The 23,475-nt window shown below is 31.9% G+C and overlaps 1 protein-coding gene across 1 annotated transcript in view; it reads right to left on the bottom strand.

Moving 5' to 3' along the window:
- The window catches only part of LOC127706492 (transcription elongation factor SPT5-like), a 34,367-nt gene that overhangs the window by 4,406 nt on the left and 6,486 nt on the right, over positions 1-23,475 (bottom strand). Inside the window, exons 2-22 of the mRNA XM_052211144.1 lie at positions 21,347-21,501; positions 20,595-20,690; positions 18,311-18,389; positions 16,650-16,788; positions 15,832-15,963; positions 14,165-14,264; positions 12,819-12,953; positions 12,313-12,429; positions 11,492-11,590; positions 10,900-10,964; positions 10,413-10,518; positions 9,843-9,918; positions 8,335-8,645; positions 7,333-7,430; positions 6,871-6,940; positions 5,790-5,915; positions 4,893-5,018; positions 3,921-4,122; positions 2,641-2,746; positions 1,929-2,156; positions 876-1,063 (exon numbers count right to left, since the gene is read on the bottom strand). Of these exons, the coding sequence (XP_052067104.1) occupies positions 876-1,063; positions 1,929-2,156; positions 2,641-2,746; positions 3,921-4,122; positions 4,893-5,018; positions 5,790-5,915; positions 6,871-6,940; positions 7,333-7,430; positions 8,335-8,645; positions 9,843-9,918; positions 10,413-10,518; positions 10,900-10,964; positions 11,492-11,590; positions 12,313-12,429; positions 12,819-12,953; positions 14,165-14,264; positions 15,832-15,963; positions 16,650-16,788; positions 18,311-18,389; positions 20,595-20,690; positions 21,347-21,493 (2,746 nt within the window). The 5' untranslated portion in view covers positions 21,494-21,501. The remainder of the gene's footprint in view (positions 1-875; positions 1,064-1,928; positions 2,157-2,640; positions 2,747-3,920; positions 4,123-4,892; positions 5,019-5,789; positions 5,916-6,870; positions 6,941-7,332; positions 7,431-8,334; positions 8,646-9,842; positions 9,919-10,412; positions 10,519-10,899; positions 10,965-11,491; positions 11,591-12,312; positions 12,430-12,818; positions 12,954-14,164; positions 14,265-15,831; positions 15,964-16,649; positions 16,789-18,310; positions 18,390-20,594; positions 20,691-21,346; positions 21,502-23,475) is intronic.

The raw sequence follows: 23,475 nt of genomic DNA, 5'->3' as shown, positions 1-23,475 counted from the left end.
TCTGAATAGTTAACATATCAAAGTAAACAAGGTATGAACCCTTTTCTAATTAATTTCTCAATGCAGAACACATCCCAATATTAAGTGGGGGTGCAATATGTAGAACACTGACTGATCTTTGTTTGTTATAAATTTATTCACAACTTATTCAGACTCAGGATGATTTAGAGTTGACATATTGCATAGACACGTCTTTTGTTGAAGGCTCTATGTTAATCTCTAGATGTATCTTGCTAATTTGTGTAGATGGGTTGCTGTTTCATTGATGTATACCCCACATCTCCTTTCATTCATACTGTAAACCAACTTATTTTCGCGAGCGATTTATTTTTTCGCGATTTTCAAGAGTAGAAAAATAACACGAATATAAATCGTCGCGAATATGTAAAACTTGGATCATTCCTTATTTAACTACAACAAGTAAATTTGAAAATCGTGAATTTAAATAGCCGCGAAGTTGACTCAATAGGGTAAAACGCGAAATAAAGTATCCGCGAAAATAAGTTGGTTTACAGTATCTCAAGTACAATCTGTTACTAATTACAAGATCCTCCTGTGTCAATTTGATAAACAATTAGCTTATTTAAAAAAATTTACTAATCTTGAATGGTTGTTCGAAACCAATTATTGAAGATCATAAACTATTCAACACTGTAGAGTTATCAATCTAAAATAATACTAAAAATAAAAATATACAGAATTTCCAATATTTGAAATTATTAACTGCTGAATTACAATTGAATTACCATTCCTTTAAAGACAGGTTTTCAGAGAAAACTTGAAACAAATAGCTTGGTTTAATGAAGTCTGCTGTATGCATGGAGGATTGTTTGTTTATCAACCTTCTAAACAGCTAAAGATGACTGAGTACTTACAATGGTAGCTTCCAGGAGAGGCTGATGACTGTCCACCATAGGGAGAATAACTTGTTCCTGGTGTCTGTGGTGTAAAGGGTCCTCCTATTGGACTGGGTGTGTCAGCTGGGTAACCTGGAGTGGCCGGGTTAGGTGTGTCGTAATTCCCAGGTGACGGTGATTCAAAATTGTAGTCAAAATCATTCACTCTGAAAAAGATGAACACTTGTTTCATTCAAGACAAATTAATAAAATTATAGATATACATATATGTCTTTAATAAACCAATAATAAATACTAAAACCTATTAAATTTATAAATTTTGTAATGATTTAAAATTAAATCAAATAACTATACACAAAGATAAAATTATGAACCTGTTCAAGGGAGACAATAAACGCATTGACTCGGTAGACATGTTGGAATTGAAACATAGTACGAAGGGATGTCACTTGTGCATACAAATGACACATCAAAGAATTAATTAACATAACATTCATGCTCCAGCTTCTATGAAGATTCTAAATTATCAATATAACCAACAGTTGTTAATCTATAGGATAGTGACAGCTTACGAATGCTAACCCACAGTAAAGTAAATTTGTTTGAAATTTTTTTAAACCTACTCAGAAAAATACATGAACTTCTTGACTTTCATAGCTCATAATTAATGTGTTTACACATTAATATTAATATAGTTGTTAAACATCATTTGCCTCTAACAGTATAATAGACACAATACAGAATGTATGCTTGTATCATTTTACCCAAATAAAGATTTAACTAAAGCCTGAACATTTTGACACTGTTTATGTTTTTTATCCCTGTCGGATTTTTAATATTATCATAACTTCCTGTTAAGATTTGAATAAATACCCGATATGGTCAGGTAGAATCCCTGTATTACAAAATGTTGATAAAGCATTTTTTATTCATAAAATTGAGAATGGAAACGGGGAATGTGTCAAAGAGATTGAATGTATTTTCGATTATATTTTTATGTTATCTTATAACTGCTGTAATATAGATGAGAAACAATGCAATTTCAAACTCATTTAAACTTTTTTTGTTTACCTGGCTGGTGTGTTGGGGTTAGCTGGATCCCAAGCACTTTGTCCTGGAGTACGATTTCCTGGTTCATGAGATGGTGTCTGACTACCATAATGAGGTGTGCGTGATCCATCGTGTAATGGTGTCTGTGAGCCATACATGGGAGTACGAGATCCATACATTGGTGTCTGTCCACCATACACAGGTGTCCTGCCATATGCAGACGTGGAACCATCTTTTGGTCTGCCTCCTCTGCAAAGAAATAGAAAAATTCAATAAAATGTAAGTTTTCAAATATTCCACCTTCATCTAAGCTTATACATTATTTTAGATTAGTCTAGTATCTTAAATATTTGTCTGTTACAAACTGACAGCAACTTTAAAGATTTCAACAACTAGACAAAATTAAATAAGAAATTCAAAATTTGAAAGAAGGTAAATAAAATAAATATTGTCCAGTTTAAAACATTTCCATACCAGAATGACAAAACTAAGAATTTCTATCTAGATATGTTACAACCGAAACAGATGCCATTAAATTTTTGTCCCGTGTACATAAAATCTAAAGAAGCTAAGAGGATTTTTGTTCACTTACTTTGATGACTGTATGAAATCTCACATTTTTCTGTCAATTATATTATACTAACATGGCTTAATGCTGATTTCTGTAGCATTTGTGACAGATGCCAGACACATTTTTCAAAAGGAAATGTTTACTATTAACAGTGTTACATACGTGAGTGATGCCAGACGATTTTTATCCACAGATATTGTTTTACAACTGGAATGTAGCTCCACTCTAGCTGTGGACTCTGTGGCATCCTTAACAATACCAATATAACCTAAAAATACAATACACAATCTTTTAATTTTCTTCATTTCACATTTTCATAAATAATTTTTTTAAAGAATTGTACAGGATTCCATTAGAGCTTTACAAACCAAATGTTTGAAATCTTGGACTAATACAAACAAGTTCTTGAAAGACAGTTAAGTTTAAATAAATGCATTAAGGCTTTAATTCCATCTTTATTGGACATTGCATTAAGGCTTTAATTCCATCCTTAAAAGACAACTGCACTAAACAGATGTATAAACTTTAAATAGTCTAGTATGTTCTTATGGTCAGTCTATCAATTCCTTGACACTCTTAGTCTTCTATTTCATCCACCTCTATCCATTCCTGAAACAACCCTTTCATTTAAAGAACTTTTAAGAACTCTTACAACTCTTTGAGGAGTCCTTAGGTGGCCAGTTGCAAGGCAAAATGTCTGCCCTATGCAACCAAACCTCATTTCCGTTGAAATTTCCAACCCTTCATCCCTATCAATTTATCTTACAGAAACCTATTGTATCATTTGTTCTCATCCAGAATATGCAGAATATTATCAACCAGAGAATAAGAAAGCAACAATAAATCAATTATAAAAATATATAGGAAAGACTAAATGTATGTCTACCTTTGAATGGTCCCTGTATAATCCTAACAAAATACATAGGAAAGACTAAGTGTATAATCTACCTTTGAATGGTCCCTGTATAATCCTAACAAAATACATAGGAAAGACTAAGTGTATAATCTACCTTTGAATGGTCCCTGTATAATCCTAACAAAATACATAGGAAAGACTAAGTGTGTAATCTACCTTTGAATGGTCCCTGTATAATCCTAACAAAATACATAGGAAAGACTAAATGTATGTCTACCTTTGAATGGTCCCTGTATAATCCTAACAAAATACATACGAAAGACTAAGTGTATAATCTACCTTTGAATGGTCCCTGTATAATCCTAACAAAATACATAGGAAAGACTAAGTGTGTAATCTACCTTTGAATGGTTCCTGTATAATCCTAACAAAATACATACGAAAGACTAAGTGTATAATCTACCTTTGAATGGTCCCTGTATAATCCTAACAAAATACATAGGAAAGACTAAGTGTATAATCTACCTTTGAATGGTCCCTGTATAATCCTAACAAAATACATAGGAAAGACTAAATGTATGTCTACCTTTGAATGGTCCCTGTATAATTCTAACGGTCTGTCCTATCAGTTCTTTGTCCCTCTTTGTCAAACCACCTCTGCCTGCTCCTCCTCCACCTCCTCTACCCATACTTGGGGCACCACCTCCACCACTGTCTGGGTGGGCAGGACTGGATAAACGGGGTGACATTGGCGAGAATCCTGTAACACTTAATCCTGATGTGTTTGTCTGAAGAAAATGGGAAGAAAAATAGAGAAACTGCCACAATAATTCTGAATTGCAAATTATCCAATTTGATAAATAATTCAGTCATCATATCTTTAATGTTATTTCTTATCCCAAAGCTGCCATAAACCTGATACATTTCAGTTTTGAATTTATCCACCATTACTTGATATAAAGTAATATTGAACAGATATATCATGTTAAGGAGGGGTATTTGCGAAAAATACCAGTCGAGAGAATGTTAAATTTCGCGACCCGTAAGGCGAGGGAAATTCATTCTCAAGACTGGTATTTTTCGCAAATACCCCTCAAGAACATGCTATATCTGTTTAATTACACCGAATGTTAACGTTCAAAAACGCATTGATGATCGTGACGTTACAAGCGTCCAGTCGGATAGAGTATTTTTTGGCAAATACCATGGCAGAGAGGGTAAAAAAGGCATATCCTTTTTGCATATACCCCGGCGGTGTTAAAAAATGAACGATATTCATTTGATAACAGTAAATTGGTGAAAAATACACTGGCTATCAACCAATCAAAACCCAGGATTCTTACATAAGGTGTAATTACGTGTAATAAACAATATTTAACAAAGTTATTATTTTTCTTACATTATCAAGTCAAGGTGCAAAAACTAAAATAAAAAAAAAGAGTCTCATGGCTACATATAAGATTGCATAATTCTACTTCTTATTATATTATTTAAAAAACATACTAAAAATTACATTTTTGTTATTTTTGACAACAATAAGTTCTGTTAAAAGAATTACCTTGGAACCACCTGCCAAAACAAGATGTCTTGTCCTACAGACAAAATAGCCTCCATTTTCTGTCATCATCCTTGACAGCAGAAAAGCGAAGCTTCTATATAAATGTTTAATTTCTCCTGATCTACCCTACAAGTAAAAAGGTGAACCATGTAAACAATTTGAAACCAGATGTTACATCAAGTTATTTGAAAATAAATTGATAAATATATTCATTGTTCAAAACGTGTCGTCACCTATGTAATTTGATGAGGATGGTACTAAAATAACTTTTCTGTGTTTGGATCAGTTTTTGTTTCCAAGTTTTAGTTATGGATGTTTTATCTTTTGCCACAAGTAATTAATTAATCTTTTGAATAACTTTTGTCAATTTTCAATCAGTTGATAAGAATACAGTCATCAAGTCTCAAATAAAAATTAAAAACAGTAACAAAAACATTTATGTTTCATGTTAATTCTGAAAGGTTTGTGAGAAAGTAACACATGTCATATAAACATGTTTGAATTTTCATCCAGCTTGGAGCTAACGGAAAGTTTCAGGACTGTTTTTGAATTATCCCTAATATGGTTTCCTTTACTGTAGTCAGTATTTGTGTTGTGTTTTATTGTGTGTATAACCTTAAATTAATTAGACTATAAGATTATACACACACAATAAAACATAAAACATATCCATAAAATGAGTTAATTCCATAATTTTAAGTGCCTCTACATTCTATATCTCATCATTAGTCTTTTAATTGTTCTGGTTGGGTTTGTAATGTTTCTGTGGATGTTCAGTAGTTTGATCACTAATGAGATTGCTATCCACCAGATTCATTATGTTGTGTCATAATATTGTGTTATGTCTTTGATAAACATTCATGTGTCACCATATAAAAACTATTTTAAACAACATACTGAATGTGGTCCATCAATAACTTTAACTATATCTTTGACTTGTACATTGTTGTTCTCTGAATCGAGGGCTACAGCATGCTTTGTGTCCTTCTTACGTGTTATAGAAGCTGGCTTAACATTGACCACCTGAAATAGAAACATGTTTGTAAGCTAAATAACAAATTTGGAAACGGTGCACTCTGTAAGGTTTTTTTGCGGAAAGCATTTTATAGAGTATGTGTAAAATGGTATTTCTTATTACAATTTAACGCAAAACCCACCAACATGCAATTCTTTTTTTGTGTTTATCCAATTGTGGAAAGCAGTTTCAGAGTATGTGTAATTCAACACAAAACCCACTATATACTGAACTGCAAAAAATAGCAGTCTCATACTTAAGCATTAGTCAATGACATGTAACCTAGACAATTGTAAAATTTCGTCAAATCAAACAAAGTTAACTCATACATCAACATGGGTATGGGAATAAAGTATAAAGAAAATTTCTGTAGAGTGCTAAGTTGAAGCCTTTAGAAAAGTTCTCATGGTCAGAGCTGTATAAGATTTACCTTAATTCTTTTATGTGCTCAAAGCATTTACACATAACATTTTTTATATTACTTGGTGTAAATCAGCATTGATATCTTGACTCAGTGTGTGAGTTTGCACACTGCTCCTGAGCTAGCTAGTTCAGGCAATTCCAAGTTAATGCTTCTGAGCTTAATAGTTCAGTCTTCAAACATATGTTCCTCCTAACAGAAGTACCCATGGAAACTTTGTAATATCAATGATAAAATATCTGTTCCAGTTGGAACATTTATTCTATATTCTTTATTCCATTTACAAATACTGTAATATTTCATTCAGTGGAAATAATATTTCAATATATGTCTTCAATTTAAAAGTAATATTATATAGAATTTCTATTACATGACAAGGCAACAACAAAGACATATAAATTGTTTAATCAATATGTATGTATGTATGAATAAAACAAAAGCAATTTTTTTCTCCAATATGTTTCTTTTGAATGTAGGAATAGATTGAGAGAATAATATTTACAGATTGTATTAAGGTTAAAGAGACTTGCTTCACTGCATACCTTATTGTGCATGTTTAGAACCTGGAAATTCTCTTTCTCCAATCTTACAATACAACCAACTGTCTGTGGACTGAAAAAAAAACCCCAAAAAACAGTCAATTTTCATTTTCAAAGTATTCTTTAATATTATTTATTTCAGCATAACAGACATATTTAATTAATACTTTCTAATGAAAACATCTTTTACCATGCAAATACATATTTTAATACTTTGATATGCATAAGCAAATTAGCCAAATAAGACCAGCCATGCCTTTTTGTGTGTGAAAATACTTGAAAGTCGCTAGCATTTCAGTATAACTAACAATAAAATTTAATCGTAGGATTTTTATGAGATGTTCTATAGAATTAGTCTACAAGACATAAACAGAATCCGTTCTCATAGAATTGGCTCTCTTTGTAAATTTGAAACTATCCCATAGAATCAATCCCTGTTGTCATGACTATAGAAAGTATACTCACTCGAGCATGACTAAATCACCAAACTGGAACTGTCCTAAAGAATCAACACCAGTTGCCATGTCAGCACAAAGCTGTAAATCTTTAGGTAATACCTTCAGCTGTAAAATGTCATAATAAATAAGTGAATAGCTGATTTTATAATTCATAATACAAAACAAGCAGATGTGGTAGGATTGCCTAAGAGACAGCTATCCATTAAGACAAAAGGACATAGATGTGAAGAATTAACAGGTGAGTGTAGCAATACATTCTTCAAAACAATGAGAAAATCCCATGCTGTGAAGTAAGAAATCAAATGCCCCTGGATGACAAAAATCATTAGTCATCTATTACGTTTCATGATTTTGTTCTTCATCAGAGACGCTCATGTCAAGGTTAATTGACTCTGATCTTAATTGACTAGGATTTCAAGTTTTCCTGTGACAGTTTGGTTGATTTCTGCAGGCACTTGGACTTATTCCACCAATAAAATCTGGCCAGTATGAAATAGCTAAAAGTGCTTAAAGTGGCATTAAGACCAATAAACTGTCGACACAGAGATATGTCTCACCTTTATGTGATTCTAGTAGCATAATGCAATTGTCGAAATTAAAATGACAATATTTGAACATGCAAACTATGCAAAACATTCAAAGTAAATGAACCATGACTGATTGTGCAGGGCAAAATAAACTCTGTGGAAAAGAAATGTCAATAAACCATGATGAGGGGGAGGGTCAAATAATCTTCACAGAAATGAGACATGTGAATCCATATATAACTGCATACCAAATATCACTAAATTATCATTAATAGTTCCTTTTAAACTGACCTAATCACAACCTTTATCAAATTGTTGATGGCTGTCCACCACCAGAAACATCTTGCCTAAATCTTGCCATCAACAAGGCAAGACAAAGATGAAACTGAAATCAACAGGTGTTAGAATGCTATGGAACTTAGTTTATTAGATATTGTTAAGTTTAATATTTACAAATGATACTCCCTTCAAAAATACTATACCTCATGCATGGTCAGATCTGAAAACAAGACAACCATATTATCCTCTACTCTGACGATTAATCCTGTGTCTCCTTCAAATCGTCCTTGTATTACTTTGACATGATCACCCATCTTAAAATGTTTCTTCAGTTCACTAGCCTGGAACTCTAGTGGATCCTTCAGATCTTCATGTTTTGGTAACATAGTAATCTTATTACCATCAATACTGATGATCTTTCCCTGTAGGTGGACCAATTCACCTTCACTCACTTCCACTACATCACCAGGTATGAAATTATGGGTTACCTCCCCTGCTGGCTTTTCTTGTATCACTTTTTACAAGTTAAGGTCCATTATTAATTTACATGATGTATGCAGTTTCAATATGCAATGCACTTATTTAAATATAACTGAGAACAGTATTAAGTATCCTTCACACATGTCAACTCTACTTGTTTAGTAACGTTCATTTCACGTTAACGCCAGAAATTCATAGTTATTCTTGAATATTGAATAATAGAAACTTGGTTTGCAAATTATATGGTAACATATGAAGGATTACCAAAAGTTAGGTTTAACATCATAGACTCAAGACATTAAATCCTCTTATCAGAAACAAAAAACAGTTACAATTGTGGCAATTTTTCAGCAAAATGCTTTATGGATACCAAGACCAGTTACCGTGACTTATGGATATAGTCAATTATTGACGGAAATTTTAGATTTTTATCTCATATAAAATTTTTAAATATATAAATTCATATTTTTAAATTTTGTAGCTAGAAAAGAAGAAGAAATGTCAAATGAACCAATCACATAGTAATCCAGCCACAGATTTGAATGCTCTTGTTCCTTCTTTGAATCTAAAATATTAACTTCTCAACTTCATCGCACAACGCTTAATCGATTATTTAGTTATTTGCAAAACTTTCTTATGCAACCATTTTCTCTTCATCTAATGTAAAATAAAATCTGGTTACTTGCGAAGCTTGACAAGTTGCCTTCAAGTTAATTGCATTAAACAAAATGACATCTCGTAAATCAAATTTTACAATTTTTGATTGGATACTGCAATAGCAAGAATCACAAAAACAACAAACATAAAGACAAAAGACATAAAGTATTGATCCAAGAACTTCAACTTCATACAAGACGGAGAGATTGACTGAATTGATGCACAGACCAGAAAACAAAATGTGCTACTTTTGGAGGCAATACCATGAAGCACAAAAAAACAATTAACTAATTAGATATAATACAGATCTAATTACAGTAAATTAATTAAAAACCTCAACTTGACACAGGACCAGCAGATTGAATAATGCACAGACCAGAAAACAAAATGCGCTACTATTGTTTTTTTGGGCTTTAAAAAGTTGCAAAACAATATTAACACTGAAAATGAAATTCTCTGAAAACTAAACTGACTTTTCATTGCTGAAATCAAAAGCCATACAAGTTAGCATATATCTATTTCTTCCCTTATAATAATAGCATTATCAAGGACTTGTAATTTGTTGAAAGGATACATTCTACATCAACACCATCAGGTTGGTCCTCAAACTTTTCTAGTTCAGCAAGTGTTGGCTTCACACCCTCTGCAATCTGTAAGTGAATAGTAATTTGTTTTAATTAACTTAACAGTGTTGTGAAAACATTATAATTTGTAAACATCAGTTATAATGATTTTCAAAAGTAGATATAAGGATTTTTGAAATTCAATAAGTGCATTAAGCTGATAACAAGCAAAAAGTCTTACTTTAACACACCTTCCCCTATCATGTACAAATAGCTGGGAATATTTTACTATAATTTTCATTATTTACTAATTTTTTTTAATAGTTTGAAAACTTTATTGAAACCGTAATCAACATATTAGTAGATTAGGTGCATCAAAAGCGTACAAAATGCTCTCATGGTAACATTTAATCTATGAAATCACAGGGCAAAAAATACTACCTAAACTATATTTGTAATTTCTTCAAGTAGCATACATTAATTGCTTTTCAGACTTATCATAGTTTTATTATAAAAAACAGTTTTTCTTTGCTACAGACTTTTTTGTGCTAGATTTTATAGCAGACATAAATAAAACTTACGATTGCAGACATAATAAAGTTTTTGAAGAGGAATCCTTTTCTGCTGTATCTGTTATTTTCAAACACCAGAAAGTCTCCATCTTGAGTTATCTCCCCTCCAATACCCCTGTAATTTAACATTAAATACGTGCATAACGCAGATGTACACAAAACATGTATTTTCGCTGTAATTCAACTGCAATTTTCATCAATCTTTTATCATCAAATCCTATTTATAAGAAGTTAGTTACCGAATACTTCTATAATTTTTGTCATTGATGACTTTCATTAACCATCCTATATTTCACAATCAACATTGAAAAAATTCATCAAAAATGCAATGTCATGTAATATTATCATGACTTTCCAACTTATTCAATCTCCTGGGATGTTCTGTGATTAGGGATATACTAGTCATTTAAAAATTTTGTATATAATAATTTCCCTATCATAAAATAAACAAATTCTTACAGATGAACAAAAAACCATGAAATATGTAAACTTTTACCTGATAGCATCAGGATCAAACAGTTTTTGTGCTGGTCTTCTCTTCTTTTTTCTTTTCTCAGCTTGCTGTATAATTTAAAACATGAAATAATTAATGCCTTTAGAAACAGTAAGCTCTGTAGTTTCCAAAACAAATTTGTCAATTGACAAAAATATCATGAATGAGATTGACTTCTAGAAATACATTAAATAAATTTTATCTACAATGACATGCCACTGGACGTTAAGCAACCAACAATCAATCAATCAATCTACAATGACATAGTTCTCTAGTTACCTAATTAGCTTTGTAAACCTAATAAAAACAATTATGGATGTAAAATTAAACCTACATATGAAAGAGATAAAAATATATATTATTTACCAGAGAAATGAACAAGGACTTTAAAATTTACTCAAGTCAATGAAGCATTTAATATAGGTCAAAGAAACCTGGAGGCTGTAGTATGCTCTTATAAGGATAACTATAAAAGGCACTATGAAACCACATCTACAGGTTGGTAATTAAAATCTTCTATTTGGCCCAGTAAAAGTCCTATAATTGCTTCAATGGTAAGGTTCCTTATCTTTTTGAAAATATCTTTATTACTTACATTATCTTTAGTTTTAGCAAATCCTCTTGGTTTTGTGTAGTCTATCCTGGGTATCAGTTTCAGATGAACGTAATTCTGTGCTGGCTCTACAAAGTCAACCTGTAAAACAATTTTTACTTAAGTACATGTAATAACATTCGATGCGCATAAAACTATTCTAAACTTTTACCAAAAATCAACATTTGTAAAAAACAGAAAAGAAATTAAATTAAACTATGTATTTTGTCACTAGGTTTAGATGAATACAAGACTTTGATTCCCTGTTACTGTAAGAATGTAAAATATACGGTAATTATTATATGGCCTGCTTTGTTAGGCTAGATAGGGTATAATAATCCATTTAAATAGCTTGGTTCTTCTTTTTCATGCAGTTGAGCATATGATTGAATAGTGTAACTTGCGACGGTTACGGTTTTCCAAAATTAATAGAATAGCAATTGGTTTGAGTTTATATTAATTATGAGCAAATATTCTGTTTCCTCAGAGTTCTCAATTATATATCAAATACAAAATAAATATATCTTCAATCGAATTAAACAATATTAATCCACTGTGGTAAATTTGTATATATAAATATGTACTGAATATATCTATCATCCAGCCAATTTATACGAATACTTTTGTTTTATTAAAAACTTTTTGGTATATGTCTATCATGTCTATACATAATTTCTGGCAAAGTTTACTAAAATTCCCCACCAAATCCCAAATATCTAATTTAACTTGGTTTAAGTTAAAATAACTTACCTGACCTAAGTCATCTTTGAACACACCTCTTTTCAATCTGACCCATGACCTTGGTTTAAGTTAAAATAACTTACCTGACCTAAGTCATCTTTGAACACACCTCTTTTCAATCTGACCCATGACCTTGGTTTAAGTTGCGCTGACTCTTTAACAATCTTCATAACATCTGTCATTTCTTTGATGGGAACCATCTACTCAAAGGTAAACGTTAATAAAATCTTTTACAAATAATTTTCAATTTTACATAATTTATTGAGGAAAAATACTAAAAGGCTTAGAATAGAAATCTGAAACCCTTTTTGTATAGTGGTTATTAGCATCATTACAAATGAAAAATGGAAATATTAAATTCAGAGGACTCATAACAGAACATTTAAAAAACATAACACATTCTTACATCCTACAAATTAAAATTAAACATCGGAAAAAAGACTCATTGCCAAAAAATACTTTATTATAATAACAGCAATTGATTAAGATTAAATGTAAAACAAATCACTCCTCTTTATTTTTTTTAATTCAGAATCAAATGTAACTGAATTTTCAAATATTGATAGATGTGCATTAAGTTATAAGTTACCTGCTGTGCCCAAATTCCCATCCTAAGATTACCAATTCCTTCGATAGCTTGTTTAACATGGGTCTGTTTGTAAGCCTCAACATAGATATAACCTTTCAAACTCTCCTTTGATATCACAGCCTTTATCTGAAGTGGCTGTAAACAAAATGAAAACAAAATGATTAAATACTCTCAAAAAATTCAGAGAGATTAATTTTCTCTATTGTTTGAAGTTTATTTGAAGAAATTTTTCATTTTAGAATCAGAAAAATTAAAAGTAGATTCATTCCTTGTACAACAATGGAGTTAAAGATACATCAATTTCAATTTTCAATACTTTCGACAGCATTTTCCAATTAAAACATTTTGTTCATTAGTGCATACTTTCTTAACACTACTATAAAAAGATAACATTATAAGTTAAGAACTAAGTGTATAAAAATGTGTTGTCTTGGTAGACATTAGCACTACAATATTAAAATGGAATACACAGTCTTTAACAAGCAGACAGATGGAATACACAGTCTTTAACAAGCAGACAGATGGAATACACAGTCTTTAACAAGCAGACAGATGGAATACACAGTCTTTAACAAGCAGACAGATGGAATACACAGTCTTTAACAAGCAGACAGATGGAATACACAGTCTTTAACAAGCAGACAGATGGAATACACAGTCTTTAACAAGCAGACAGATGGAATACACAGTCTATAACAAGCAGACAGAGTATGTTCAACTTTCCTTGAAAATATTCTTATTGCAAATAAATATTTTTTTTATGTGATTGTAGGTCAATTTAATAAATGTGTTATTTTTCAGAAGATGGTCATACCCTGAGATATCTATGTAAGTGCTAATGTCATTTCCTATAAACAAACTAAGCATTCTGAGAATGACAAATTATGAAATGATTGCATAGAGATTTGAGTTATCAAAATGATTAATACATGTATTACAAACTTTGTAAAAATAAAAGAACAATATGTCCCCCTGGATGGTTAATAGTTCAGATATTTTCATGAAAAACATACTTATGGGATTGTTGAATACAAAGTCAATAAATTATACCAAAAGTATTTAAAACTGTTAGTTTGTTGTTCTGATTAGTTCCAGGACTAATGTTATTTCATTTAGCCCTGTGATAATTTGCTATAGTTCTCAATGGAAATGAATAAAAGGAAAAAACAAAGCAATGCATACTGCATTGATAAAACAGTTCCATTTTTATACAATATGATGTGTAAAAAATTTCATCTTTTTGTTTAAATACCTGAAGTATAAAATTATCATCTTTTATAAAGTCTCATTATGAATTATTAATATACATAACAAACAAGATTTATCTCCTCTTACAAATGTCTTACCTCATCTTCAAACTGATAAGCAATATACTTTCTCATAACTTGTATGGCTGTAGTTCTTTCTTCACCAATTCTACATTTTACTAACCATAAATTAGGATCTCTATCAAAAGATTTATAAAATCAATTACAGTATACAATAGTATGAAACTTTGAAAAAATCTGAGTTTGCGGGAAATTCAGAAATTTAGCTACCTTGATGAATTTTTTACACATTCCAATCATTCTATCAGATGATGATCTCAACAAAACTGTTGTGTTTTGCTCCTGAACTACAATTAAACTGAACATATCACTCTCAGTCATGGTCTATTGACTTTGAAACTTTTGTCTAATTTACATCTGAAAGTTTTAAATTAGTTCTCTTTTATAGTCTGTCTAACAGGGGTCAATGAAACATAATTATTTCAACTTTAAAGTTTTAAAAATATTTTGCTAAAGGTATCCAGACCATATTTAAGATTATGGTAAAATAAGTATATATATATATAATAATTAACATCAATGAAATATATATTATGCAGTAGCTTATAAAGATATAGTGGTTCCATGTTTGTTTAGTAACAATAATAGTTTGGATTTTAACCAATAACAAGAATCTGTGTCTATAGGATAACATTCTCCCCTCCCACTATCCTATATCCATGTTCAGTGAACCATGAAATCAGAGTCAAAATCATAATCTGTCCTATAATTTTAAAAGTTTACCTCACAATGAACATGTGTACTAAGTTTGACGGAAGCCCAGACCCAGAAAACATTACGCCCCTCCACTATTGTAGGTGGGGCATAAAAATTCTTGTCATCTTATATTGCAATCTATTGAAATATAATAACTGTATCCTATTTCTGAATTTTGAAAGGATATCAAGTATGTTGAAATCTTGGTACAAATTTAAACATAAATCCTGGTACTTTCAACTGCCAAGTTAGCTATTGTATGTATGTACGTAGATCCCTCCCTTTACGGAGCACCCCTCCAGAGCTGCGAGGGTACAGTTGAATCCATGTACACTCCCTATCGGAATTAATGGAGATGTGTCACTAACGTATTTACATTGTTCAATATTTACAAGGACAATCCCCACCCCAACATCAGGGAGTGTTAGGACACCGGGCAGAATCTGTTATAATGGTGGAGGAAGCCGAAGTACTCGGAGAGATCCACCGGGCTGCTCGGCAAGAACAGACAAACCGAAGAGCTATTAGCAGATTGATCTCCAGGTCAAAGTCGGGAGCAACTTTGACCAACTGAGGCCCCCATCAGTACCCATTCTAGTTTAAACTCCGATCTGGGTACCAGAGATGTGTTTGAGAGGTTGAAAATCACCCTTCTGATGTACTGATATTTCTTTTTTAGCACCTCGAGGAGGATTGAACTTGGGACCTTCAGCACTGTAGCCATCGGTCTTAACCACTAGACCACGAACTCACACAGAGGTAATATGGTATGGGCATAAAGAGACGTTCTATGGCATATACAAATTATGGCCTTCATTCTAAATGCCCGAATTTTACCTAAATCTTGGTCCAAGTTTGAAACTGGTATCTATTCAGTGATCAGAAGGTCAATAATAGTACAGAATTTTAAAAGATATTTACATAATTATACATGGTAAAATAATGTTTGATTAAACCTCCTGGGCTGTGTATGTTGGTGGTGAACTTACTTGACACCAGGTAACAATCCTTGCTGCGTAATTTCATCAGACATTTCTTCTCCTTCTCCATATCTAGCGCTAGCTGAACCCTCACCATACTTTTGTCTGTAATATTCCTCAATCTCATCCTCTCGCTGAGTACTGTAAAGAAGACATCAAATTAATATATTTCAGTTTTTATGATATTTCTATACATTTTCTGATACTGCTTTTTAAATTTTTTTTTACTTAAAATGTCAATGTAAGAGATAATATGCATAGGTCAGGTATTCACAAATATGATCACAAATAAGAACCACCCTTTGTATGACCAAACTTTTTCCAATGCCCTGAAAAAACTAATATTTTCTACTTCTCAATTGTAACATTTATGAGGTGTTTAAATCTGATCTTAAAATTTTTGTTTGTAATAGATCTTTTTTTTTATGTCTATTTTGTAATAGAATTTTTTTAATATCAGAAAACTGTTTAAAAATAGGCTCTTTTTATGTCAGTTAAAATATTTTTGAATAGAAAACTATTTTGTAATAAACATTTATTTTTTTTGTCAGATAACTATTTTGAAATATTTTTGAATAGACATTTTTTATGCCAGAAAACTGTTTTGTTATAGATTTTTTTTTTTCATTTTAGAAAACTTACACTAGTAATTTTTGGGGCCCTTTATAGCTTACTGTTCGGTGTGAGCCAAGGCTCAGTGTTGAAGACCGTACTTTGACCTATAATGGTTTACTTTTTTAAATTTTGACTTGGATGGAGAGTTGTCTCATTGGCACTCATACCCCATCTTCTTATATCTATTAGTTGAATATTTCAACAAAACCTACCTGATCATTTGTTCATATCTACGATTTTCATCAATTTCTCTAGCTGATGGTCCATATGTGGATTGTCTGTCGATCATTGTTTGATCCACACCATCTTCCCATTCCTCATCATCATCTTCGTCACCCTCATCATCAACATCTATCAAATGTTATCAAAATTTTATAGAATATCCAAAGTAATTTTTATCATGATTATATAGGATCCCTTTGTACCATTGTACCTTTACTGATAATATCATTCACATTTTTCGAAAATGAGTCACACTGTAAGTTCAAAGTTAAGCATTTTTTAACATTTAAGGGTTTTTAATTTTTCTAACATTTAAAGCATTTTTGCAGTTTTTATTATTTTTGTGTCCATATATACAAAGATCTGTCACCATACAGTGAATTTTGGTTGTTATGCATATTTGTATTTGTTATTCTGCCATAGCATATTACCACATGTGGTTTATCTAATCTTCTGAATGAACTGAAAGATCAAAGAGTTTAGGTAAATGAAATACCATGTAAGACTTATGGTATGACCAAAAATACGCTCCACCTGGAGCAGCTGGATATGACAGCAGAGGTCGAACTCTGAACAGTTGGAGCAAGTATGGACACAATATTCAAGCTTGATACAGCTCTGAATTTGGATAGTGATTAAATATTTGACACATTATAGATTTCTGACACAGAATAAATGTGGTCAGATAACTTAAAAATTTGAAATGGGACATTTAATCTACTTAATGGTCCAATATCCAAAATCTAATTTCATGGTTAGATTCAGCATATAAAAAAAAAAACATGAATTCAAACAAAGTTTAATTTTGGACCCTTTGGACCTTAATATGGACTAATTTGAAAACAGGCCCAAAATTAAAAATCTGAATGCACAGTTAGATTTACCATATCATAGAACCACAAGAATTCAGTTTTTTGATGAAATCAAACAAAGTCTAATTTTGGACCCTATGGACCTCAATGGAGACCTATTTAAAAATGTCCAAATATCCAATATAGTAATACATGGTAAAAACCTCAAACAATTCAAGACTTTAAATTAATCCTCATTGAAATTGGTTAAAAGATTTGTATTTATTTTTAATTGAAGATTTCTTACTGTTGTGCAATACTTTGCTGTTGCCCAATACTTAGTAAATCTGTTTACAAACTAAATATAATAATTTACACACCCTGTTTGGTGTATATCTCCTGCCATCTCAATATTTGTTGTTTCTTTATATAGATCAGAAATAATTTATGTCAGAACCAGCTTAGCAAATATTAGAAAAGTCTTGTTTTTGGCCCCTATTTGGCCTCTAGTTTCTTAACGATTAAAGCCACAACCCACAAAATCGACCCCAACCTTCTGTGTGGTATGGAACCTTAGGGTACAATTTCATAGAGATCCATACACTTATACACAAATTATTGTCCGGAAACTAGAAAAATGCCTTTTTTTGCCCCTTTTTGACCCCTAATTCCTAAACAGTTGGGACCATAACCCCCAAAATCTATCCCAACCTTCCTTTTGTGCTATTGAACCTTGTGCTTAAATTTCATAGAGATCCATTCACTTATACTAAAGTTATTGTCTGGAAACCAAATGTCTTCATCGACAACATGATAACAATATTGCGGTTGTATAAAAACTAAGAAAAGACAACTCTTACCAGCTTCTTCAATGATGAAACCACCAGCTCTAGGCTTTTTCTTTTTTCTTTTACTAGCATGACGATCTACTGCATAATCCTTTCAGAAAAAATGCAAAATGATACAGAAATTTTTTTTCATAAATCTAAATATGCAAATGTCAAAATACAAATTTTTAAAAATAAGAATGCATACAGTCAAACAAAATAAAATTTTATAAGGTAAATTGCAGGTGGCATACACCATGGTTTTTTTTATTGTTCTTTTATCAACTTCTTACTTTTTTTTCACTGTTATATTTTAGTGTAGCTGAAGCATTGAAGGAATAAGTATACAAACATAAATATATACCTGTTCCAGACCATCTGAGTATTTGGACCATACGTGTATGGTCATGACCATATGCATATATACTCATATGGTCCAACCATACGCGTATGGTCCGGTTAATTAACAGGATAAACATTGAAAAGATGTCCCATAAAATAAGAGTTTCTAAAAATAAAATTTTGATTTTACACGGCCGTAATCATTGTTACATAATTAATAAAATATAGTGAATTTTACTAACAGTATAATCATTTTGTTTCTGAAATAATGATTTTAAACATTACGAAAAAAAGAAAACAATAGTCTATGCCCCAAACGCCTGTGATTTCACTCACAGATGGAAAAGCCGACAGGACAACATATACAGTAAGGTTGAGAAAAGATGTAAAAGATGGAAGATATAAGCTGTTTTGGATTTGGAGAATGAACTACGTGTTCCTGCGAAGGAAATAAGAATTTATTTGATAATTACCTATATGGTCTAAATACTCATATGGTCCAGACCGTTCATAACATAACGAGTATCATACTCATATGGTCCGATCATACGTGTATGGTCAGACCATATGAGTATACCCATTTAATCATGACCTTACGCATATGGTCCATATAGTCATATGGTCCAGAACATACCCATAGCTACACCTCAGTAGACAACATAGAGACTATCATAAATATATACCCATAGCTACACCTCAGTAGACAGCGTGGAGACAATCATAAATATATACCCATAGCTACACCTCAGTAGACAGCGTAGAGACGATCATAAATATATACCCATAGCTACACCTCAGTAGACAGCGTAGAGGCGATCATAAATATATACCCATAGCTACACCTCAGTAGACAGCGTAGAGACGATCATAAATATATACCCATAGCTACACCTCAGTAGACAGCGTAGAGACAATCATAAATATATACCCATAGCTACACCTCAGTAGACAGCGTAGAGGCGATCATAAATATATACCCATAGCTACACCTCAGTAGACAGCGTAGAGACGATCATAAATATATACCCATAGCTACACCTCAGTAGACAGCGTAGAGACGATCATAAATATATACCCATAGCTACACCTCAGTAGACAGCGTAGAGACGATCATAAATATATACCCATAGCTACACCTCAGTAGACAGCGTAGAGACGATCATAAATATATACCCATAGCTACACCTCAGTAGACAGCGTAGAGACGATCATAAATATATACCCATAGCTACACCTCAGTAGACAGCGTAGAGACGATCATAAATATATACCCATAGCTACACCTCAGTAGACAGCGTAGAGACGATCATAAATATATACCCATAGCTACACCTCAGTAGACAGCGTAGAGACAATCATTTGTTAAAAGAATCTAATGAATGAAATAGGATGACAGAAAGGATCAATAAAAACAATCAATATCATGTTATATAAATAGGTTTAAAACAATTTGTTACCATCATCTGACCAGAAGCAACATTAAAGTGATTGTCTAAAGTAACAAATTTCATGGAAGTAATGAACATGATGAATTTTCAGCTGAGGCAATATTCTTAAAATTATTATTTGTTTTTTTCAAAATACTTGTATAATATTAAATCAAAATAAATAAAACAAAGGAGATGTGGTATGATTGTCAATGAGACCATTTTCCATCACAGACAAATGAAAAAAAATAAGCAACTATAGCTATAGGTCATTGTACTGCCTTCAACTATGAGCAAAACTCCATACCACATAGTAAGTCATAAAAGTTTCTGACAAAGTGTAAAACAATTCAAAAGAGAAAACCAATGACATGATTAATGATAAAACAATAACGAAAGACAGCAGCCGAAGACTACATACATTTTTTAAATAACTATTTAAATTTTTTGTGTTTGTTTTATTTTTGGTGAGTTTTTTATCACAACACCAAAAACATTTATTTTATCTGTGGACTTAACATTAACTCATTATCTTTGTCATATACTACCTCATCTTCTTCAGAATCATATTCATCCTCATCCTCTTCATCATCACTGACCACTCGTTGTTTTCTTACTCTCTTCTGAGGTAAATCTTCCTCTGCCTAAAACACACAGAAATTTCTGAGAGCTGTTTTATAACACTACCCTGAGAAGGCATTTTCAAAATGAGGTAACCATCTATAGAGGCAAATTGTAATTCATTTACATTTTCATTGTATTTGACCCCATTCCATATATGAATAGTTGAGAATTTGAAATGCCTTCCCTGGTCCCATGTATGTTTTTAAGGAATAGTCCTTAAACAATAATAACTTGTGTAGAGAACTTATCCAAATATATGTGTTTTGCTTCAAAGGATCTGACATTCTATTTTCTGTTCTGATATAACTATTACGACCAATGAAATTTCCCCCCCCCCCCCACCCACAATTTTTGAAACCTGTTGATCCTAAAAAACAGAAAGTAGAACAGAAAATTGTCAGTGTGGACATTGGCTCCATATTTCAATCAGCTTGATTTCAAATTCCATGAATCTTATAACATAAATCGACCTAAATATATTACTAATATATTAATTCTGTTCAAGACTTTATAAAGAGAACAAAACACAAACAAATTATCTGGAAAACAACAGTGTGATAAAATAAATGAACAAATAAAGAAGGGACATTAGTTTTTCACCCATCAACTACAATTCATTTGGTTATTTGTAATTGTTATGAATTCTTTTGACCTCCTTTAGGACTGGGATACTTACTCCACTTAATTCTTCTGCTCCACTTCCTGCTGGACTCCCTGGACCACTTTCACTTCCGGCAGGACTCCCAGGAGGACTACCACTACCAGCAGGACTACCTGGAGCAGAGCCTGAATACACACTACCTTCTTCTTCACTATCTGACATTATTATTTCTGAAAGGTAAACAAAAAATTTAATAAATACGGTTTGACACAAACTCCTTTGACATGATGAGTTCTACTGAAAAAAGTCATGAAAATTGAGAGGTGCTACAAAAATGTAATTGTTTCTGATGAAAGGAATAAATTTAAAAACTTTTCTCCAATTCATCTAGTTAAAATGTTTATGTGAAAAAGTGTGTCATGGTCTCTTCTAAAATTAGGATAGCATATGTACAGAACTAGGATATAGTATATTTGTATACATGTATTGACCTCAAAATATCTTTTTTTGTCTCATTAATGTATATCCAGTGGTCTCGTTAGCCCAAAATAGAAGGGCGCCGCGCCCTGGGTGCCCTCAGCCACGCCCTGGGTGCCTTCATCCGCGCCCTTCTGCCCTGACCCCTTTTTCCCAAAAACCCTTGTGCCGTTTTGGTAAAATTGCCTTTTGTTTCATCGATTTCTTATCACAAAGTTAAATTACATATATGACACCAGGTGATTGCCCCCAGGTTAATCATGTCATTACAGCGAGTGTTTTTAGCTTGGGTCAGCATTTTCGATCTCCAAGAAGAGTGTATAAATGAAGACTTTCATGACTTTAGAATAGAATTTAAGTCATCAAAATACAACTATGCCTTCACAGAAACGCCGTCCATCTCAACTTGTGAGCGACAAGCAAACAGTAAACGTGTTAGAAATTAATTTTGGAGTTAATTCCCCTGTTTTAGCTTATTACAAATTTGTGCTCCCAAAATATTATCTAGTATTAAAAATAGGAATAAATTACCAATTGAATACAAAATTATATAAGAATGTTACCTTAAGGATATTAACTGTCTTTGAACATATCAAAAAAAATATATTGCAATTTATTTTTGATAATCATACTTTTAGCAATCCATGTTCTATGCATTGTCAATTAAGAAATTTATAAGTTCAATTGATGGTAAGCTGCAGTCCTACATAAATGGGTAGTGTGAAGTTAAACTATCATGACATCAACTTGATGAAGCTTTACTAAATAGTTCCTTAACACAAACAATGAAAAAAAGTTTTGAGGGCCAAACTCTAGCTGAAAATTTTGAAATAAGACAACTCTGTCACATGTATGCTAAACTATGAGATGTTTAGTTTATTTTGGTATTTTTTGGAAAAGGGGGGGGGGGGGGGAGGGAAGAATAGTAAGTTAATTTGCCTCTATTGTTTTATAGTGATGTGATGTATGAATGTGTATTGACATGTTTTATGAACATGTCGTATGAATTACATTTTCTAATACAAATTTTATAGAATAAATAATCAAAACAACAACTTATGCATCTTTATTAACAACATATACAGTAAAAAAAAGAATGTGAACTCGTGATACACATAGAAACGTAGACAAAAGAAATGAGTAGTGCCTTTTCCTTTCATAAAAAAGTGCCCTGCCCTCCACTGGCACCCTGCCCCTTTTGATTTCTAGCTGGAGCACTGATATCCAACATCTTCTTTTTAATTCAAATGGTTTATGTTGAAACAATGACCTTATTTCTTATTTAAGACTCATCAACTGTTTTAATATGTCAGCCTTAAGTTATGATGGATTCACTTCTACATGTATATAACAAGAGTGTCTTGCCTGCTTTATTGATCATTTCTTTAAAATCAAAGTTTTACTACTGAGTTTCATTTTAAAAATTAAATAACATGATCAATAATCAATGAAAAAAGGTCAAGGTCAAATGAACCCTACCAGGCAAAGTGTTTACCTTACAATCATTCCATACAAAAAATATAGTTGACCTATTGTTTAAAGTACCTGAGAAGCGGTCCTAACCTTGAAAACATATTGTTGACCAATAAACCATGAAAATAAGTCAAGTCTGATAAACCCTGCCAGACTGACATATATATGTATATAAGAATAAGAAAATGTTGTATGATTGCCAATGAGATTACTTTTCATTGGACAAAATGTTGTAAAAGTTAGCAACTATTATG

This window comes from Mytilus californianus, unplaced genomic scaffold (genome assembly GCF_021869535.1).
Source record: "Mytilus californianus isolate M0D057914Y unplaced genomic scaffold, xbMytCali1.0.p SCAF_6, whole genome shotgun sequence".
Taxonomy (NCBI): Eukaryota; Metazoa; Mollusca; class Bivalvia; order Mytilida; family Mytilidae; genus Mytilus; species Mytilus californianus.
This window is presented reverse-complemented; position numbering and strand designations above follow the sequence as displayed.